This window comes from Odontesthes bonariensis, chromosome 23 (assembly GCF_027942865.1).
Source record: "Odontesthes bonariensis isolate fOdoBon6 chromosome 23, fOdoBon6.hap1, whole genome shotgun sequence".
NCBI classification, from domain to species: domain Eukaryota; kingdom Metazoa; phylum Chordata; class Actinopteri; order Atheriniformes; family Atherinopsidae; genus Odontesthes; species Odontesthes bonariensis.
This window is the reverse complement of record NC_134528.1, coordinates 5,861,811-5,879,803: the sequence shown is the minus strand read 5'-3', so window position 1 is coordinate 5,879,803 and position 17,993 is coordinate 5,861,811. Positions and strand designations below refer to the sequence as shown.

General features: G+C 40.8%; 1 protein-coding gene across 1 annotated transcript in view; it reads left to right on the top strand.

Moving 5' to 3' along the window:
- LOC142373973 (transmembrane protein 150A-like) overlaps nt 1–17,630 on the top strand; it is a 38,309-nt gene extending 20,679 nt beyond the window's left edge. Inside the window, exons 6-8 of the mRNA XM_075457459.1 lie at nt 3,467–3,594; nt 14,474–14,666; nt 16,656–17,630. Of these exons, the coding sequence (XP_075313574.1) occupies nt 3,467–3,594; nt 14,474–14,666; nt 16,656–16,897 (563 nt within the window). The 3' untranslated portion in view covers nt 16,898–17,630. The remainder of the gene's footprint in view (nt 1–3,466; nt 3,595–14,473; nt 14,667–16,655) is intronic.
- The last annotated feature ends 363 nt before the right edge of the window (nt 17,631–17,993 follow it).

The following is a 17,993-nucleotide window of genomic DNA, read 5'->3' as shown; positions in this document are numbered from 1 at the left end:
GAAAACTAAGACTTGGCACTTACTTGAGACTTGAAAGATGAGACTTGAGACTTACTTACTACTTGAAAGCTAAGACTTGGGACTTACTTGAGACTTGAAAGATAAGACTTGGGACTTACTTGAGACTTGAAAGCTAAGACTTGGGACTTACTTACTACTTGAAAACTAAGACTTGAGACTTACTTACTACTTGAAAACTAAGACTTGGCACTTACTTGAGACTTGAAAGCTAAGACTTGGCACTTACTTGAGACTGGAAAGCTAAGACTTGGGACTTACTTGAGACTTGAAAGCTAAGACTTGAGACTTACTTGAGACTTGCACATGTGTGACTTGGTCCCATCTCTGGTGGATACGTTCCCACACCTAAACAAAGACATCCCTGTACCTGCACATATTCAACCCCAGTTACTAAAAAAGGACCTTTGACCTTTGTCTGATGTCGGATTCTAGCTGCTCAGCAGTCCTGGGTCTTCTTTGTTGTAAATGTCTTCAGGTGGTGAAGATGCAGATGCAGGATGTGGTTTAACTCTGTCCTGCTGAAATAAGCAAGGCCTTCCCTGAAGACGGGAGCAGATGCTGCTCTAAAACCTGTTTATACCTTTCAGCATGGATGGAGCCTTTCCAGATGTGCAGGTTTCCAGTTCCAGAGGCACTAACCATCAAACCATCAGAGATGCAGGCTTTAAACTGACAGCTGATAACCAGTTGGATGGTCCCTTTCCTCTTTAGTATGGAGTCCACAGCGTCCATGATTTCCATCTGACCACAGAACAGTTTTCCTCTTTGCCTCGGTCCATTTTAAACAAGCTTTGGTCCAGATTAGACGGCAGAGTTTCTGGATCACATGTGGCTTCTTCTCTGCCTGATGGAGCTCTAACATCTGTGGATGTTACGCTGAGCTGTGCTCACAGACAGTGATTCCTGGAAGTGTTGCTGAGCCCATGCAGTGATTTACAGGACAGAATCAGCCCTGTTTTCAATGCCTGAAGCAGAAATTCAATTCAATTTTATTTATATAGCGCCAAATACATGTCATCTCAAGGCACTTAAATAATAAAGTCCAATTCAAGCCAATTGGAATTCAACTCATTGTAATCATAATTATTTACAAAATAATCCAATTCATTCATATAGAGCCAATTCAAAAACAATTTCCTAGCTAAGGAAACCAACAGATTGCACTGAAACTTGTCTTCTGTCCAATCTCCCGTCCTGAGGGTGCCTGAGGCGACTGTGGAGAGGAACGACTCCCTTTGAACAGGAAGAAACCTCTGGCAGAACCAGAACCAGGAAGGGTGGCCATCCGCCTCCACCAGATGGAGTTTGAGAAGACAGAAAAGAGGGGAAAAAAACCACTGTAACACCATTCAAAGGATACAGGAAACACGAGTTAATGACCACAATAATGTCACATGTACATAATATCATTTGAGATGTCTCCAGATTCTCTGAATCTTTGCATGATATCATGTTCTGTACAGGCTGGAATATTCAAAGTCTTCCCAATTTTACACTGAAGAACATTATTCTGGTATCGTTCCAAAAAACAAACAACTGGCCCTCTGTCCATCATCACTTCTGAGACTCTTCCCCTCTAAGGTGCTCTTTTAATACCCAGTCAAACCAATTAACCCTCCTGTTGTCTTGCGGGTCAAAAGTGAGCCACTACAATGTTTAGCTGTAGAAAAAATACCTTAAACTATCTTTTTCCAACTTGAAATGTTATGACTTTTCCTAAAGGGACCCCATCATTAGAAAAAGTCAGACTTTATTTTTGTTTGTTTCCATGTGGGCTGTACACCACTAGGGTACAAAGATTGTCTTATGGGTCATTTTTGACCCGTGAATTATAAAAACATTTAAACACCAGAAAAAAGTTCAGTTTTTTCCCCTTTCAATACAATTAATTCAGTAGTAATTACTTCACATTTATCTTATAGCAATAATAAACCTTTATTATGTAAAAGAAAACTGAGAAAACAAGAAAACTGTTGGTCCAACTGACAGTTGGTTTGTGGTTAAAAAAAAAAAGTGTAATCCTGAAAACTGGTGATTGTCTTTTTGTATTGTGTAACAAAAAATACATGATAAAAAATGTATTGAATTGAGTTGAATAGATAAATAACAGGTGGTTTCGTCATACAAAATAGATTTTGGATTTAAAATTCAATTAAGTTGCTTTATTTTGGGGCTTTGGTAGGGCAGGACATTTTTGACCAGTAGGACAAGGGGAGTAAACAGAGTGTTAAGACCGTATAAGGGTTAAAAGGCAAAGAGAACACAATCAGTATGTCATCATGATTGACAAGATAAATATGTTCATGTTGGACTGAAATTAAGGATCTGCAGCTTTCCAACACTCCCCAGCTACACAATCACAGAGTAATAGGGGGCACCAGGTCAACATGTCAACAATATTCCTATATCTATGTATTCAACTGCCTCTTTAACAATATCTGGAGGCATCGTGTCGTCAGAACACAGCTTATCAAGTTCCAATATTTACAATTAATGTGACATTAAATTTGATGAAATTGCAGTGGAACAGTTTATTCTGAAATTATGCCACATGGTTCTTCCTTTTTGACATTAAATGTTTATTCACGTTATCAAACAAATACTAAACCCATCAGATCCCGGTCTTTCAAGACAGCAAGTCAGCTTTATTTGAAGCCGTCTTGCTAAGATAAGCCTATTTGCTGTAATTTTTCTGTTTTGTTACCCATCATAAACTCTAATGTATATCTATTGTTAAACTCCAAAATCTTGTAGATCTTTCGTAACACTAAATGAGAAAATACCTGATCTAAATCAGTACAAGTCAAAAGTTTGACAACAAACGTGTGCTAAATGCTAATTAGCCTAGCAGGCTAGCCAAACTTGTATCTCTCTTTGCTTGTTTGTTTGTAAGCCTGTTTAACTATGAAGAATATTTAAAATCCTATAGCTTTATTTTGGGGCTTTGGTAGGAGCAGAAGTAAAATGTCTGAAAAATGAAGACGTGTGTCAGTGTTTATCCAATATGGGTCAAACCAGATCAACCAATTATAGAATCCCTTGATAATCCTGATCAGTAGCCAAACAAACTGTAAACACAAGGCGCTCGCATGACGGTAAGCATGATGTGACGTTTAAGAACCTAAAACGCCGTTTCTCCCAGTTGACACGGCAACACGTAACCGGCGTTATCAGAAATCTCCACTTTGGCCGGAGGGTTTTAGAAATAATCGTTTTCTGTGATTAAAAACGGGGTTTTGGTGTAAATGAGAGGCCAAACCGCAGGAAAATATCTGCGTCTTCCTATCGTGTAAACGGGGCCTCAAATGGATCTCTTCAGAAGATTGTTAAATTCTGCACAGACCAGCTAACATTGATCTGAATCAGGTGTGTTGAAGCAGGGAAACGTCTAAAACCTGCAGGACAGCGGTTTGAGATCCCCGCTTTTTGCTTCTTTCCCCTCTAGTGATGCTGATTGGCCTGCTGCGTTACGCTCACGTGATCGAGAAGCACCAGAACTGCGTCCTCAACACGGCCGGCCTCTCCACCGGCTGGATCTGTGCTGCTGGTCTCATCATGGTGGGAAACTTCCAGGTAAATTCGTCCTCCCAGGAGACGATCCCGGTACAGCTTAATTTGGTGCTTTTTCTTTTTCGACTCGCAGTTTAAATTGACCTTTACTCGCAGCTTTCTGTGTGTGCAATCATTCACTTCCTGGAACTGAAAGGCAGAATAGTGAGTGACCCATTCTGTATTCTTCAGGCTGCTTTTAGGGAAGACTTTTGGCTCAGTTTGATGTTGGCGTCTGTTGAGAGATGCTAGTTAGTTTTAACTGCTCCCTTATAAGACCAGTTAAACATTACTCTTTATTCAAAGCTGAATTAAGAACGGGGCCAGAATGGGACTCCTGCTGGGGCCCCGGATTGTTAAAGAAAACAGCGTTATACTGTAACAGCTGTGGCTTTAGGCTAAACTGACTTTATTTTCCATGAAGTCCTGCACTGGTGTTCATGGCTCGGAGGAGATGTCTGTTGCATTTAGCTCCAGAAGCACTGGGATCACTTTGTTTTTTAACAACCCATTTATGTGTTATATGGATGTAACATTTAAATTAGGCCTAAAAGCACTCATTGACAGATGTACCAACTTTATATGCAGATTTGCACCCGTTGTTCTCATGCAGATGCCAACTGGTTGTGTTGAACTAACAGGATGTTTAGTCGACCTGTACAGCAGTCTTTTTGCTGGTGGATCTCAGGAAGGAAAACGTTTGGTTTCAGAGCCCAAAACTGAACGAGAGGAGGTGCAAAGAGATGCAAAGTGTACATGGTAAATGTAGCAGAAATCCCTGAACACACATATTTCATTTTAGATGAAGCTGCAGTTAATCAGGATTTCATCTTTTAGCCGACATCTGAAATACTTAAAGGGATAGTTCGCCTCTTTTGAAATGAAGCTTTATGACATCCCATATCAGCAACATCATTTCTGAACATCTTCTTACCCCCTGCTGCGTCCTGTGAGCAGAGTTCCAGCCTCGTTTTGCTGTTGATGAAGGTAGTCCGGCTAGTTGCCTGGGGCCACAAAAATAAAGCGTTTTGCAAACACCGTAACAGGCGCGGCAGGCGGCAGCTGGCAGTGATACGAAGGGAGAGAAAATAGTGCCAAGCGATTGTGAGGTCTGACTTTTTCCTGGAGAACGATTTTGTGATGCAAATGAATTACTCTTTTGAACGAACGCATATTGTTTTGAGAAGCAAAACGCTTTATTTTTTAAACTCCAGCCAACTAGCCGGACTACCTTCATCAACACCAAAACGAGGCTGGTCACAATGGATCTTTAAATGACGAACAAAGTTGGAAGTTGTCGTCTGGCTGTCTGAGATGTTGATGCCGCATGTCTTGCTCTGTGCTGTTCGTCTTTTGCCGTCAAAATGGTAATTACGGAAGCCTCCCGCTGCCATGTTGATGCATATCTGATATGAGTTTATTCTCTCCAATAAACACTTAAGGTATGTAGAGAGGGCATGGCTGATGGACAGGGTAGGGATCCAATCATGATGCCATTCTCAGCCTGCGCTCCTACCGGGTAATCCATGTTATTTTTTTAATTAATTTTATGAATTTTATATTCAAAATGAAAACATGAACTGAATAACTAGCTTCATGTCAAAAGAGGCGAACTATCCCTTTAAATGTAAGACAGTCTGAACAGTAAGACAATAACCGCTCTGTTGGTTTCTTTAAAACTAAGGTGGATGTTTGATCCAAAGCGTAACCTCAGGACAAAATGAACGGGACATCGTGTTATTGTAGCTTCAGTTCTGTAAACGGCAGATAAACCGTTTTCACACCTGACCGAGTTCTGCTCAACTGTTCTTTCTCTTACAAATGTTACACAGACTTTGCTGCTCGGATAAGACTGGATTTATAGGCCAGCGTCATGGCAACAGAAAGCAAAGGGCCTGCATGTCACAAACAATACGTTGTGTAACGTTAGAAAAAGCACAAAGGAGCTCAGAGCACCTCTTCAACGATAATAAAGGTGAGTTTTCAGCTGCTGAGTGAAAGAACAGCACGTATCCAACCAAAATGAGCATGTCTTGAGGTGAGATAGTTGGAGAGGATCTAATTGATTAAAAGTGGTGTTAATGGCTGGATTATGTGGCTAAATGTGGCTTTGAATGATGGCTGAACCGTCACCCCCCCATGCTGAGCCCATCTCTCTGCTGCAGTCTCTCTGCACTTTGTAGACTTTCCAATCAAAATCTGCTTTTATGATCGTTTGTTCCGTCTGTAAATTGTCCGTCTTTGTGTTCTCTGGCTGGATGTTGTAAGTAGCTGTCAGTGTTTTGTAATAACTCTGCGTGCTGTCTTTACTGCTGGGCTTCTGAATTTTCCCGTGACATTCATGTTAAGGCGTCTGCACCGAGGAACATTAAACAAACATGTTTACTCACCTGCTGCACTAAATTTCCAGATATTTGTCCTCGAGCGCTCATCCAACCTAAGCAGCTCAGCCGTGCCACATTTCTGGGAGTCATATTGGCACTTTGATCCCACTACAGATGTTTAACAACTGCAGCTGAAGGTTTCACTGCAGATCTTACTGCTGATCTGTGGTTTCTGTGTTAAATTTTCTTAACTTTCCTGCAGTTTTAGGATTCTCTGCTTCAGTTTTCTTGTTCTATTCCCTTGTTTTTCTCGGTTAGTCTTGGGCTCTGTTCGAAACAGCATACTACTCCTACTACTCCTACTAACTTTTTGAGTTAGTATGCGAGTTTGAGTAAGCGAGAAGTTCCTGGATGCATACTAGATTCTCTGAAATGTTGGGTATGCATCATGAGGTTACTACTCATACTCAAACTACCCAAGATGCAACGTAACGTGACGTCGCCGATCGTCATTTCCTGTCAAAACGGCAGTTTCAAGCTAGCTACAACGAGGGTAGGTTCACTTCCTGTTTTCAAAACAAAAGCACCAATTGTATCCTAATGGCTTTCCCTATGATAAAAGGCAACGGGTATTTTATTTTTTGTGAAAATAACCAGAAGTGCGTCGCTCACTGCGGCTAGCTTTAGTAGCGCCGAATTTGTGGGAACAAAATTGTAAATAGCCGGTATTTTGTCAGGTTTTCAACACGTTGGGGATCTAAACGACTACTTTCTCACCTGAAAATGTTTCAAATGTTGCTAAAGTTTACAGAGTTTAGAGCTTAAGCGAAATCAGCTTCAGGCCGGCTGATTTCGGCTCGGGCAGGAGCGAAATGCATTGTGGGTAAACGCTCTGCATACTGTCTGATCGATCAGTATGGCTGTGTTCGAAACCGCATACTACATACTTCCATACTGCATACTCATCGATATATTGGTATATTTTGGTAGTGATGGCTTCAGGACCTTTAGAGAGTTTGCTCCTCATTTTCAACCTTTTTTGTCTCAATCATCGTCTTCAAAGCCTTGAAAGAATTAAAGCTTCAAGTGCTGAAACTTAGATGAACATAGATAACAACGCTGTCATCCTGTGATTCATGAAAAGGACACCAAGGCCTAACCGTGTTGTAACCAGGTCTCTGCCACACAACAGACTCTTTACATAATGGATAAAAAAATTACTCATTTAAGAAAAAGTAGTTGCACAGGGTGACAAATTATGTAATAAAGCAGTTAAATCTTACATTTCAAGGGAATGCCAAGTTGAAATATTGCCAAACTAGTTAATTTTTTACCACCACCAACACTCAACCCACAACACAAGGCGGCTGTTTTTTCATTTAGATACGACGCCACACACGTAAAAGATGAATATGACCTGCATTATGTGCCTTTTAGCTCCCCTTTGACTTTATTTCTGTCATGATCCAGGTGTCGTGTGCTTTGACTTTTCCTTTGTTTGTGTTTTCCTCGTTGATCTTTGGTTACTTCCTGTTTGTTTTTGTAGTTTCTCCCGTGTTTATTCTGTTGAGTTTTACTTCCTCCCTCTGTGTTACACCTGGTTTTCATTGCACTCACCTGCCTTCGATCCCCTCGTCACTTCCTCAGGAGATTCACGCCTAGGTTTCAGCTGTTCCTTGTTGTCAGATCGTTGTGTCTTATTCACGTCTTTGCTTGTTGTACGTTACTTGTATTCCTCCCATGAGACCTTGATTAGCTTTTACTCCAGTGTGGAAGTGTTTGCTTCCTCCTCAGCCGTTCAGCTTTTGTTTCTTTTTAGTTATTATTAGCGCTGGGCAACCATTCAAATTTTTATTCTGATTAATCACATGATTTCCCTGATTAATCACGATTAATCACATTTGTAAGTAAAATCCAAAAATGAATCCAAAAGTAGCGTATAGCTTTTAGCATTTAGTTTTATTTTAAATGTGCTGCCATATGAATGAAAGTGCCATAACATTTGTTGTGCAAACACACTTTTAACATCAGCATCTTTCTGTAGTTTTTATGTAGAAGCCTCGCTCCACTGTCTGTTTCCTTGAATGACTTGCTGCTATCAGTTGTGTGTTTTGCCTTTAAGTGATATTTTAGACTGGAACTACTACGCTGAGAAGACAATTCAACTTGGCAGTGTTTACAGATGACTTTGGTTCTGTCGACTCCGCCGTCTGGAAGAACTTTAAAATGAAAATGGCCGAGTAAAAGTTCCGTACCCTTCTCCATGTTTGGTGGATCCGCCGATTACTCTCTTTTCCTGTTCCACAGCAGACAGCAACAGACTTTTACAAAATAAAAGCCTGTGAGCGACAGACTTTTACAAAATAAAAGCCTGTGAGCAACAGACATTTACAATAATAAACTAAATAATAAAACAGGGGTGGTCCGTGGCGTAGTGGGTTGAGCAGGCGCCCCATAATAATGAGTTTAATAATGAGTTAAGTTGCCCAGTCCTAGTTATTTTATATTTCAATGCATGAATCGCCAGATGAGCCCAACCGGGTGACGTCGATCACATGATTTCTGGGAGCTCGACACAAGCCTCCAATCAGGGCTTCAGCTGTAATCGCTCTTCCAGTTCAGGGCACGCTTCAGAGCTTCGTACCGTCACCATCTTTTAGTCTACTTGCCTTTATTGGCCAGTTTTTCACTTTGTTTTGTCCGTAAAGAGAAAATCAAGTTTTCTATTATTTTCCTTGCTGCCTCCTCTACTACTCAACTCTTTATTTAATTGAAAACAGCACAAAGCCAACATGTCAAATGAGGAACTGGGAAACGCATCTTAATCTTTTAAACTCGCTGGCAGAGGAAAAGACTGGAAAAGCTGTGTAATGCTGAGGTAATTCAGCTAATTACAAACACGAATGAGCGTCCAAACAATCAGATTCTGAGTCAGAATCTTTGTCCCTGGTTGTTGTTGTTTTACAGGAAGTTTTAGGACGTTACAAACTGGTTAAGTGGACCGAATTATCCTGTTGGAAATGTTATTGGAGACTTTTTTTTCCCTTGGCATGTTGTTTAGTGATCACATTTCAATAAGAACTCGCATCAGTCCAACACACACATCTTTAGAGGTTGTAGGAAAAGCCGCAGATGGAAACACGCTTTGGGATTTGACGGTGATAAATTGGTTAATCGCAGTTTCTCCTACTGAGCAGGTAGTGCAACACTCAGGGATTTTAAGAGCTTTCTTACTGCAAACAGCTGCAGCTGTTTATGGACCATAAATTCATAGCTTGGCAGCTTTAAAGTGAGTTTAAACCAAGATTAGCTGCAGATAATTCTCTGCAGATTCGTAGAGTTTGAGTAATTCTGTATATAACTGTTTGATTATTGCTATTTTAAAAATATTATACTGTAATACCGCTTTAACTCTTTGTGGCAACAATCAGAGCTGTTTTCATTTAAGTGGAAATGATAATAACTAGCATCTCAGATTTCTCCTCTTATGACCTGAGGGGCCCTTCAAATGCATTTCAGAACACACCAGTTCAGCCTGCTTTTCATCCGTTTCAAACATTAACAATTAAAGGTGGTCCTCTTCTGCTCCCTGATTGGCTGCAGGGTCCTCCTCCCTTTCTTTGCCCAGTCGTACATAATGAACCTCAGTGTTTGCCTTCTTGTAAACATGGCAGGAATCTTTGGAAACGTGTCGCTCTGACACCACATCTGCAGACTGACTCAGGGTTTTAGTTCAGAGGAAAGTCTGATGATCTTCCAGTTAGAAATCAGACAAGAGACCTATAAGACATTTTACGCTCACTTCTAACTCATCAGTTTTACGTAGTTCTGCATGATTCATGAGGTAACACAGCGTAAATTCGAGCTCCATCACATCCTTTTGCAGGTGTAACGGTTCCAAAAGTAAACGTATTAAAGATGAAATGAGTGGGATTTAATGATATAGTGGGGAGGAAGCTGAATGCTACCTGTGCCACCCACCTTTCCAAACGGATACATGTGGGTGGCCAATAAAAGAGCCGGTGTTTGATTTGTCCTTTCAGAGATCCCATAGAAACATATAGACACTTTTGATTTAAAAAGGGCTCATTCTCAACATTATGCTATTCTTCACAAATAAAAACATAGTAAAGGAGGCTACTGTTTATTTCCATTTACACTTTAAGAACTGTATTGTTCTTATTTTGATATTCAAGCTTTCTAATTTGGGCATTTACTGAGGGTAGATTTTTAGCTATATAAGTTGCACTCTTAGAGTATCATTCATCTTAAATCATTTCTTATATCAGGGGTATTCAACTAAAATTTAAAGAGGTCCAGTTAGAGAAAATTTCTTGAAGCAAAGGTCCGGAAAATCATAAAGTCTAACTATTTAGTGTGATATATATTTAAGTAGCCAAGTAGTTGTATCAACATCTGCATGTAATCAATACCTGACGGTTAAATCAAATGAATTCAGTACAATTCAAAAACTTTTTGACAATATTTATTGTCACGTAACATAGAACTGAACATGTATGTATGACTGCAGATAAGTATAATGTTCTCGATCATAGCAGGGGCTCCATCTGTGGTTATTGAAACCACTTGTTTTGGCTCTATTCCTCTCTTTGTTAACATCTCCTTTATGGCCAGGTAGATGTCTTCTCCTCTTGTACTGGTCTGAAGGGGAGTGACACCTAACAGGTCTTCACAGAACGTTTTCTGGACTGGTCATATTGGGCTCTGAGACCACTTATTTTCTGTGATCTCACTTCAGATTTGAGTCGGTATGTTTGTTCAAAACCTTTATGTTTTGTCTCATAATGGCGTTTCATATTGGCACTTTTTATAAGTGCCACAGTCTCTGAACATTTGAGACACACTGCTTTAATGCTCCCAGTGGGAAGTATGAACAGAAACGAGTCTGTCCATTCCGGATTAAATACTCTATTTTCGCTGTCCACTTTTCTTTTTTGGGAGAGCGCCATTTGTTACTTAATTCTCTACCTTTCTCCGTCTCACTCCTGTTTCTCAACTTTCTTCAAGTCAGTCGTCTGTATATCTCCCTTTGTTTTCTCTAACTGTATGCTATCTATCGTCTTTTCATGTGTAACTTGACTCAAACTCTTTTTTCTGTCTGCACTGTAGGTTCGCAATGTTTACCGCCTGTAATGCACAGACTTGATTGGCTGAGTAGTATCACGTGGGATTGGTCTGTGCGTTTCCACAGCAGCTAAACTGCTACCGTAAAGACTACAAAAGCTGCGCCGGTGAAAATGGAAGCGCTCCGTCAGGTTTTATCATAACCTTCTGTTGTTGGCCGGTTAGGTCCGGGTCCGTATGGGACGGCTTTGCGGTCCGGATCCGGACCGCGGTCCGCCAGTTGGTGACCTCTGTCTTATATCTTGATAATCTGATTTGGTTTTTAAATGTAGGAAAAACGTGATAAATGAAAGTTACAAAGCACTACTTAGATCAAGACATGTTTTCTGCTTGATGAATTACCCAAATGTCAAAATCGTTGTTTACTAATTTGCTAGCGGTGTAACCGTATCGGCTCTTTTTCCAGTTAAGAGTTGCTCTTTTTTTTCTGAAATGGAAATATTCACAATGATAAGGCCCACAATTAAACTGTTTTTAGGGAGTTTAATCTGCAGAAGTATTGTGTGTATGCTGCTGAAAGTCTTGAGCAGGCTCGCCTGTTTCTGTGGCAGCTGCTCAGATTGGGACATTTTGGTGTCGTGGGCCAATTTAGATCCCTTCAGACCTACTAATGACAACGTATGGTGACCTGAATTTAGCCAAGTTGCAGACCTAATCTTTGAACCCTGGCAAATGTACGTCGGCCAACTCTGAACTAACATTTATCCCCTACTTAAGTTACTTGTTCTGCCTGCCAGATGTTGGCCATCATGTGTATCCAGATAATTAAAAGTGGCTTTAACAGTAGGAGATAAATCTCATAGATAAGAGACTTGATGAATGACAAGATTATGTTGCCCGGCTGCCACTTTATTTATGATATAGAATTAAATATTCTCCTTGGTCCTGACCTGGTCACACATGATGTCAAAAAGCATGTGAGAAGGCTACTAATACGATCCGCCTACACTGCTGCTGACCCCTCAACCTTTTTTTGATCCGTAAAGTAAGCAAATTAATTAAAATGCAGTAAAACGAGGTCCTACAAAGCAGAACGTTCAGTCACAGCTGAAGAGATTCTGAGTGGTATTAGTATTAAGTTTTACATAGGGCTGAGTGAGTTAACTCGTTCATTAACGCAGGTTTTTGTTTTTTTTTAATTAAAAAATTTAGAGAGACAGGAAGCAGGGGGCAGAGAGAGGGGGAACAACATGCAGCACAGGGCCGTCCGATGGGGGACTTGAACCGAGTCCAGCTACAGCGAGGACTATAGCCTGTTTTATTACTTATTTTATTATTCTAAAAGTATGTTGCTCACAGGCTTTTATTTTGTAAAAGTCTGTTGCTCACAGGCTTTTATTTTGTAAAAGTCTGCTGCTGTCTGCTGTGGAATCGGAAAAGAAAGTAATCGGCGGATCCACCAAACATGGAGAAGGGTACGGAACTTTTACTCGGCCATTTTCATTTTAAAGTTCTTCCAGACGGCGGAGTCGACAGAACCAAAGTCATCTGTAAACTCTGCCAAGTTGAATTGTCTTCTCAGCGTAGTAGTTCCAGTCTAAAATATCACTTAAAGGCAAAACACACAACTGATAGCAGCAAGTCATTCAAGGAAACAGACAGTGGAGCGAGACTTCTACATAAAAACTACAGAAAGATGCTGATGTTAAAAGTGTGTTTGCACAACAAATGTTATGGCACTTTCATTCATATGGCAGCACATTTAAAATAAAACTAAATGCTAAAAGCTATACACTACTTTTGGATTCATTTTTGGATTCTGCGTACAAATGCGATTAATCGTGATTAATCAGGGAAATCATGTGATTAATTAGATTAAAAACTTTAATCGTTGCCCAGCCCTAGTTTTACATTGTAAAAGGCAAAATTACCAACAAAAATGACAATGTTTTCAGACTTACTTACTGCTGTAGCCCAAGTGTGACAGCAGAGTCTCAGAATAATGGTCATCAAAAGACCCTCACCAGCACATTACTTCACATGAATTACATGAAGTGTGTAATTTAAAAGCTGTACAAACTGAGCCTTTTGACAGCAGAAAAGCTCATCATTTTTACGGAGCTCTCAGGTGCTTTGCAGGATAAGAACATAACTCAGGCTGACTGCTTGTTCTCTGTGTCTCTTCCCTGTAATTAAACTGTTTGAATAGCTTTGTCCTCATAGTAGCTGCTGCGTTTGAAAATGTGTGCGTTTGTGTAGCGTCTTGCAGACAGATCACAGGAAATATGATAATAATCATGAATACAGGTAAGATGAACTTCCTCTGTTTTGGAGGCTAAAACTGAATGAGTCCACAGTGATATTATCTCATTACTGAGTTCAAGCTGACACTGTCATCCCTCTCAGCATCACAGATGATTTTAGAGTGTATTTGGTTGCCTTTGTAAATAAGTATCATTACAGTTTCCCGGTGGTTGCCATTTGTTTTCTAAAGTGTGCCAGTGTTGGGTCAGGATGACCCCAGTGTTTGTGTTTCCATCAGCTTGGTTTTGTTGGTTATCTTGCCCTCACCAGGAAAGAGATTATTTCCACTTCCATCTCTTTTTTTATATATCAACTGAAGACTAAATTTGTCTTTGAGGGTGCTAAAAGTCATTTATTTGGTAGAAAATGACTGTGAAGATATATTACAGCACATAATGTGGCAGAATACCACCTTTCATCACCCACAAATCAATGTTTAGCAAAGCGAGACGGGTATTTTGGTCAGACAAGAAACAAATCAACACAAATTGTTCAGAATGAATATCTCAGTGGTGAAAACAGAACATTGAACAGCCAAACTGACAGCGCTGAGAAGCTGTGTTTCACTAAATTAAACATGCTAGCATGTGCACGCTAATTGTTTAGCATGTGCAAAGTTCACTGTGCTCTTCATCTTGGTATGAATTTACACTATTCCAGCATTTTTAATAACTCCTAAAACAAAGACTTTTGGAAACACTGCTGATTGAGGATTGTTTTATCTATTAATAGCCAATAACACTCAGTGCTAAGTTTTGCATGCTAGCATGTAACATTTGCTAATCAGCCTGAATACCAAGCATTAGCATAGCTGATGGGAATGTAATTATTTTTGTATAATGAACAAAGAATCAGTGACTTTTGAACCAAATTTCATTGGAAAACAAATAAAATATGTAGTTATGTGGGGAAAAAAAAGGTTTTAAAAAGGTTTTATGTAGCAGGAAAATGTAACCTTGGTGGCTGGACTTGATTTGTGAACGTCATTTGTGAACCATGAATGTCTGCAGGAGTCGATTTTGTTTCGATCCACTCGGGATGTTTCTTCAGTTTTGTGAAAACTGACCTGCTTGAGGCAGACCCCTGGTTACTTGGGGATTCAGCCTCTGGGCATCCATTTGTTACAGCATCCTGTATGTATTGGGCAACGTTTGATGCTGTTGTGCGTGATATTTTTTGGTGTTTCCTAGGTGGATTTCGCCAAAGTCCTCCACTACGTCGGGGCTGGAGTGGCCTTCCCGTCCAGCATGCTGTTTGTGTGTCTTCAGTCGGCTCTGACCTACAGACTGGCCAAAACCCAGGAGGAGTACCGGATAGGTCACATACGAGTGGGGATGGCGCTGCTGGCACTGATCGCCCTGGTGCTGAGTATCCTTTGGGCTGGTTGCTTCTTTCTACTCTTGTTGCTGTGTCTGTAGTCAAACCTGAAATTTCTCCTGAAATCATTGGACTCCATGAGTTGGTTGTGCGTCTTCTACTGGTCGAGAGATTAAACATCAGAACTTCAGACTAAAATAAAGCTGGTAGGAAGCTGTTTTAAGGCCAAACCAGGGGATTATACACCAAGCTGATCACTGATAGTCAAGAATAGAATAGAAAAATACTTTATTCATCCCCAATGGGGGAAATTCAAATTAGTCAAGTAGCTCAAAAAATTATTAGGATTTATGATTGTATATTAACAACAATAATAATACCAATTCTAATAAAAATACTACTACTAAATAATAATAATGATAATAAATGACTAAATAAAAACGATCAATCAATCAATTTGAGATGAACACGCGCCGGTTGTGTCCGTGCCGTATGAGTAAACATTTCAGCCGTGACAACATGACAAGGGGCGGAGCCACCGACCACCAAACACCTCCGTCAGATGTGTTCCTATAGAAACCAGAACAGACCCAGCTGAGGAGAAGGAGCTGAAATGGTTCCAGTTCTGTGACCATTTGGATATAATATATGAACAGATCTGATCTAAGACAAAAATAATTCATTCATATCTTCATTATCATTCATATTTTTCATTCTTTTCGATAGAACATGTCTTTGCTTTACACACTGTTGGTCACCAGCTCTCAAAGTGAGACGCTCCATTGTTTTTAGAGGCGATGAGACTAATTGTGTTATATCGCCTCCTGCTGGAGAACAAACTGTTCTACACGTGTGTGATACATAAATACAGTCGCTTTCCGTTCTTACACTAAAAATTAGGGCTGGGCAACGATTAAAATCTTTAATCTAATTAATCACATGATTTCCCTGATTAATCACGATTAATCTCATTTGTACGCAGAATCCAAAAATGAATCCAAAAGTAGCGTATAGCTATTAGCATTTAGCTTAATTTTAAATGTGCTGCCATATGAATGAAAGTGCCATAACATTTGTTGTGCAAACACACTTTTAACATCAGCATCTTTCTGTAGTTTTTATGTAGAAGCCTCGCTCCACTGTCTGTTTCCTTGAATGACTTGCTGCTATCAGTTGTGTGTTTTGCCTTTAAGTGATATTTTAGACTGGAACTACTACGCTGAGAAGACAATTCAACTTGGCAGTGTTTACAGATGACTTTGGTTCTGTCGACTCCGCCGTCTGGAAGAACTTTAAAATGAAAATGGTCGAGTAAAAGTTCCGTACCCTTCTCCATGTTTGGTGGATCCGCCGATTACTTTCTTTTCCTGTTCCACAGCAGGCAGCAGCAGACTTTTACAAAATAAAAGCCTGTGAGCAACAGACTTTTACAAAATAAAATAAATAATAAAACAGGGGTGGTCTGTGGCATAGTGGGTTGAGCAGGCGCCCCATGTACAGAGGCTATAGTCCTCGCTGCAGCTGGACTCGGTTCGAGTCCCGTATCGGGTGGCCCTCTGCTGCATGTTGTTCCCCCTCTCTCTGCCCCCTGCTTCCTGTCTCTCTGAACTTTCCTATCCATTAAAAGGCACAAAAGCCCTAAAAAATAAAAAACCTGCGTTAATGCGCGATAAAATATTTATCGATGTTAAATAATTCACGAGTTAAAGCGATAATAATGAGTTAACTCGCCCAGCCCTACTTAAAATATAATTTTTGAATTCTACTAATCACTGAGGCCCTATTCAGAGGAAAACAATTACAAAACATAACCTGTTGGAAAGAAACGACAAAACAAGAAAACACTCAAACATTCACACCACAGAGTCAGGAGGCCAAATGGGCTTCTGATTGGAACCGTTGTGATGAGCCAGTTTAGACTTTTTTATGTCAACTTTCACCTTTTTTTAATTACAAAGAGTAAATCTGTGCATGCATGGACTCACGGCTGTTTGTTTTCATGACCTTCCTGCTGTTCGGCCGTTGTCCTTCTTAACCTCTGGTCACCGGGCGGAGTTTTCTTCGGCCAGGAGAGCTTCGCCCTGCAGCACACCTCCGCCATCTTTGAGTGGATCTACTGCATGCTCATCATGCTTTTCTACGGGACATTTGCCTTCGAGTTCGGGGGGATGTCGGGGGACACGCTGATGGTGCTCTCCAGGGGAGGGGGAATGCACAGCTTCTCCACCTCCGACCACAAGGCCGAGGTTGGTGGAGGAGCCCACCAACCTCAGCCGGAGGGTTTGACCATCCTGTAGCTGAGGTGGAACTCGTTGCTGGACGGGAAGCTGCAGCCACGGCACCAGAACTCAGACTTCTGTCAAAGTACAGCGACACTGCAGAAAGTGCCTTTGTGAACACGGAGGCCAGCAATGAGCTGCAGGTGCACTCAGGTGCCTTCGCTGTTTGGTTAGAGCGTCTTTGAGTCACAGCCTTTCCTCTAACAGAGCGCCTGAGCTCAGATCCTCACTGAGGCGCCGTCACAGAGACGATCTCACATCGTTTTTACTCAGGAAGTTTTCTGACATCACCAGCTTTCACGCTTTCCTTCAGCCGTGCGGGGGAAGTTTTCCCAAAAAGCTTCAGCAATAGGTACGGAAGCCCAGAGCGGACGTGGTGCGTATAAACTTTTTTTTAAAGGTTTTCTCCAGATAATTTACCGATGGTTTTCGAGGCCACTTTTTCTCCCCAGTCCGCCCCTGTTTATATGTGTTCGCAGTTTGTTTGTCTCGTAGCGATAACTTTCATATCAGCCCGCGTACTTTAAGGAGACGGCTGGCTCGACTGCAGCGGACGTGGATAGCAGAGACGGGGACTCAAGTCACTGTGACTTGGACTCGAGTCGACTTGACTTGACAAAAAATAAAAGACTTGAGACTCGACTCGGACTTGGAAGTTAAAGACTCGGCACTTGACTTGACTTGAGACGATGACTTGAATGACTTGAGTGTTAAGCATCTAGCATAACTTCCAACTTTGTTCGTCATTTGAAGATCCATTCTGACCAGTAAGTGCTCGTTAAATTAGCTAATATTATCCTGGTAGCCTAGCCGGTAGTTAGCTAACGTTAGCTTGATATGATACGGGGTGGACAGGTTGGACACATTGGCCAATGATGTTTACTGATAGTTACTTATATCTTTGTGTTTTCACTTTATTAAGATCAGATTCTGCAGGTAAAATTGCAACAATAAGGTGACTTGACTTTGACCTGACCAAGAAAAAAATACTTGGGACTTGAAAGCTAAGACTTGAGACTTGCACATGTGTGACTTGGTCCCATCTCTGCTCGTCACACCAGCGGGATTTGCTTTGTGCATTTTCACAAACGCTCCACATTCCATGTTTGATTCA